Source organism: Nematolebias whitei, unplaced genomic scaffold (genome assembly GCF_014905685.2).
Source record: "Nematolebias whitei isolate Nwh7 unplaced genomic scaffold, NemWhi1 Nwh_scaf_2070, whole genome shotgun sequence".
In the NCBI taxonomy this organism is placed as follows: domain Eukaryota; kingdom Metazoa; phylum Chordata; class Actinopteri; order Cyprinodontiformes; family Rivulidae; genus Nematolebias; species Nematolebias whitei.
In genome coordinates, this window is record NW_023620615.1 from 1 (window position 1) to 4416 (window position 4416).

Sequence of the window (4416 nt, forward strand, 5' to 3'; positions counted from 1 at the left end):
ATTGGCTGATTGATGGATGAGCCGAACGATCGGCATGGGATTTTTTTTATTTAAAATAAATTATTTTAAATTATTTAGCACCTGCTGCACCTTTGTGCAGCCCGCTACAGGATAAGCTTCCTGCTGCAGCTGATCAGCTGTTCTCCGTGCAGAGCAGGAAAGTGGGCGTGGCCAAGAACACTTGTAGATGGCTGAGAGTAGAGTGGGCAGGGAGATGAAATCATGACATTCTGTGCTCTTTTAGAGCATTTAGAAACAGTTTAGAATATTGCAAGAGTGTGGGAAGGGTTTAAAACTCCTTAATAACCTATCATCCATCCATCCATCTATCCATCCATATATATATATATATATATATATATATATATATATATATACTAAAATAAACTACTACTTACTACTTGTACTACTATTCCTACTTTGTGGTTTTTCACTTATCGCGGGGCTTCAGGGTACAGATCCCCCACAATAAACGAGGGACTACTGTAATTGAATTTGATTTCATTTCATTAAAGTCATTCAGCACTCAGCATTCATGCTGCAGTTATGCAAAAACTGCTATTTCTTTAGTTTTTAAATAAAATGTGAGATCCAATTTAAGGATTTTGCACAAACTCATGAAGTTCTGTAAATATCTTGCATATTTCATCATTCCGCTTACCCTTTGACCAACTCTACGACTATGAAGTCGTTGCCATCTCCCCTGTTGAACAGAATAAGCCCATCGGGGGAAGTCGTCTTGAACTGCATAAAGAGGTGCATTGAGTAGTAGGCCTGCAGCGTGGGCAGCGTGACAAAACTGGACCGGGAGCGAAAGGTGATGGGATCAGCCACAATGCTCTTATAACCAATGACAGCATTGAGCTCACAGTAGTCAATGTCGCCGTTCTTGCACAGGTCAATGTAGGGCATGCCGTTCAGCGCCAGGCCCTGAAGGTGGCCGATGAAGTTGGAGGGCACGGCAGGCATGAAGCGTTTCTCCGTCACGATGCCTGTCTCCACATTGTGAAACTCGAGCTGGGTGTGGTCGCCCGCCATCTGACCTGGTGGCAGGGGTAAACTTCAGAGGTGAGGGCTCTGAACACATTAGTTTCAAATGAAATTGTTCTATACAACGTGTGGAGTGAATCGTCAAGATAAAATCACAAGAACATGAACACACAATGCAGAAATAGCTTCACTTGCACAACTGCAAATGTTCTGCTGCAGTGGTTACCTTCAACAGGCTGCAGGTCATCCACAGTGAGCTTGAGGCTCTTGCCACGTCGGACCACCCTCACCGTGTGCCACTCATTATCATTGAGGCTTGAGCCAGCAAAGATTGTCTCAGGGCCTTTACCTACACATAGCCCAAAGCACCGTTAACACAACGCACAGAGACTTGGACAGAAACAGAGTTGTAGAGACAGGAAAAGAGAACCAGAGTGAAAGAAAATGTGGAGAGCCAGGAATAAATAATGTGAGGACAGAAAACGAGGGAATGGAAAGAATCAAACGTATCCTGGGGAGACAAACACCTCTGTGCCAGCTCACACAAACACACAGGCAGGCCTCCTTGAAGATAAAGCAAAGAGAGACAGATGATGTGACACAGAAAGACAGAAAGATTAACATAAGCAAATGCTTTGGGTGCCTAAGATGGAGACTGTGAGTCACAACAGGCCTACGCTAAGACAATCCATCTGCGAATGGATTACACCACCATGATGACCACCTACAGCCCACACATGCACAGACTGCACACTTGCACCCTCTTGACCACCCATAAACCCTCCAACTTCCACACATGCTTGTGTTCTTTGACGTGGAAGCGATATTTTAACTTTTTTCCACAATTGCGCAATACCTCTGTCAGCCCCAAGGTGGCACTAGCCTCACAGTGGAGCACTGGGGTGCTCTCCAAGGTGCTGATGTGCTGCAAAATGAAGGAAGCTGTGATGTCTTTGCATGATGTCTCTCTCTCTCTTGCTCTCTGCCTGTCTACAACCACATATCTTCACATACTTGACTGCACAGATCTGACAGACTGACAGCGTCCCCTTGCTCTACACTTTACAACCACCCCTCCAACCTTGAACACGACACCCACCATCTCCTAACGCACACTCACACGTAGTCCCCTTCCTTCTCTAAGGCGCTTTTGGCTTTAGAACCGTGACTGAGTCTGCTTACAGTGACCTATAGGAGGTAATGACAAGCAGGCGAGCAAGGGTGGTAGGTGAAAAGTAAACTGACCCGGTCAGATTCTGCTGCAGAAAATGTCAAGCGTGTCTGCATCAATCATGGAGGCGTATAGGCAGCAACACACACACACAGGTAGGGCGGTGAGGAAAGATGCTGACGCACAAACTTAATTAAACAAACATGAGGAGTCGATCAAAATGGAAGTGGCAGCGTGAAATAGACGAGCGTGCGGCAGTGAAACTAAAAAAAAAAAAAGTGTGTTTTGCATCAGAAGAGGACACAGGGTTCCCCTGAGGAGACTCAGCTGTGCTCTGGGCAAAGCATCTCATCCAGTTACCATGGATCACTGCTTAGCACTGAGCAAGGAAAGAGAATCTGTGTATGCTTGTTTGAGTCTGTGTGTGTGTTTCCACATGTAACTGAATAGTCAAAGAATGAGCAGCCTGATGTGAGAGCGAGGCAGTGATCTGTCTCAACCTGGGCGCAGGGAGAGACAGGGAAGCAGACAAACACGCACCTATTTTAGGTAAGCGTTAAAAGGGCATCCGGCACGATGAGCTGGGACTAATGAAGAGCCTGTCAGGGTTAACCAAAAAGACAAGAGGAGGCTGTTTGCTGCGATGGAAACACAAATAGAAGCGGAGGATAATGAGAACAATGTGGAAAAAAATGATTCATAATTCATTAGCTCTAAATAACAAACGGAAGGATAAGCCTCAAATCTCTGCAAAAGCGAAGGCTTTTTTTTTTTTTTTTTGCTGAGTGGACTATTTCAGTGGCGCCTGGCTGTTAAATAATTTTTTTCCCTCCCATTTGAATACGATATGTATAATTTATTGCATGCACAGTGTGCCAGAAAAGTGGCTGCCTACTGAAATCTTCATTGAGACAACCGATCTAAAATTGGCCAGCAGACATTCGGAATAGCAACAGCACTGTGTGGCTAGTAGGGGTTTCTATGGCAACTGCAGTCGTCCATTTCACCACCTCCTTGCCGTCACCGAGCATTCGCCCCTCTCTGTCTCGCTCGCTCGCTGCGGTTGTGACAGAAACTCCACGTGAGGGAATTAAACTTCATCAGGGATTCAGCACCGCTCGCAGCGGGACGAGCGCAAAAGCACACGCAGGAAAACACACCCCAGACAACACAAAGACACAGATGGGCAATGAAAAGAAGCGCTCGTTCACAAACCCTTGGAAAATCTCTCGTGTACGGTCCGGAGGCGAACATCAAGGAAGCAAAGCAAACAACCGTGAGATGAAGGTGTGAATCAAAGATGGAGGGATAGGAAGTCTTTTCTTTTTCCTCCAGCATGAAAGAGACATAATTAGCCTTCATCCACCTGCTACCTCACTTAAACTCACAGGAACACCTCCTACTCAAATCCTCTCCTTTTTCTCTTGTTTCGCTGTGATTTTCCCCTCCCATCAACCCCAACCATCCTTGTCTTCCATCTATCCTTCTTTGCTAAAATGGCCGACCTGGAAAAACCCTGGCCCTCAGCAAAAATCGCGCCTCTCCTGCAGTGTTGCTGCACACGCACACACACTTATCTGCACACAGCCTCCTGGTACAAAGATATGTTGAATAAGAGATTAAGATGAAATGAATGAACATGACAAAGGGAGTGAAAAAGAGTCGGTCACATTAACATCACTCTGCACGCTCACACACATACTGAAGGAGGAAGAGGGAGGGGGAGGAGTTAGGTGAGATGGAGGATCACTTACTGGCTGTACAGTTTATCCTGATACAGTCTGGAGGGAGAGCAGAGCAGAGGGTTAATGCTGCAAACATAGACATATGCTCTCCACGCCCTGGGGACGCTCACATCGACACACCCTGCACCTTTTGTTTTTATGAGAACAGGCGCACGCTGCTGAGAAAACACCTTCATTTGTTACTCGGGACGCACCTATTGCAATTTTCTGGACCAATTCTGACTTGTGAATTTTGCAAATCTCTGACAACCAATTCCAATTTAGTCCAATAGTGAGAATGTTTATGAAGCATTCACACTATTGTGATCCATTTTTCCTTCTGTAGGTTTTTTAGCACCTTTCTCGTTCCACAATGTTTGTGCCATTTCAACAAATCATGTATTAAAACGTTCAGCTCGTTCAGGAGAAGGATGCTATGACTGTTGGTATTGGTGCAACTTTAGCTTTTGGAAATATTTAGCCTTTTCTACCATTTTTTCCTCACATAATGAAATGAGCTCATTTTAAATC

The 4416-nt window shown here is 45.3% G+C and overlaps 1 protein-coding gene across 1 annotated transcript; it reads right to left on the minus strand.

Annotated features, from left to right (window-relative positions):
- Nucleotides 1–661: 661 nt before the first annotated feature.
- On the minus strand, nt 662–3942 carry LOC119429525 (neurexin-1a-like; the record flags this gene model as incomplete). Its single annotated transcript, XM_037697140.1, has 3 exons — nt 662–1043; nt 1217–1339; nt 3916–3942. Coding segments are annotated over 3 exons (532 nt in total), but the record flags the coding sequence as incomplete, so codon positions are not given.
- Between the last annotated feature and the right edge of the window lie 474 nt (nt 3943–4416).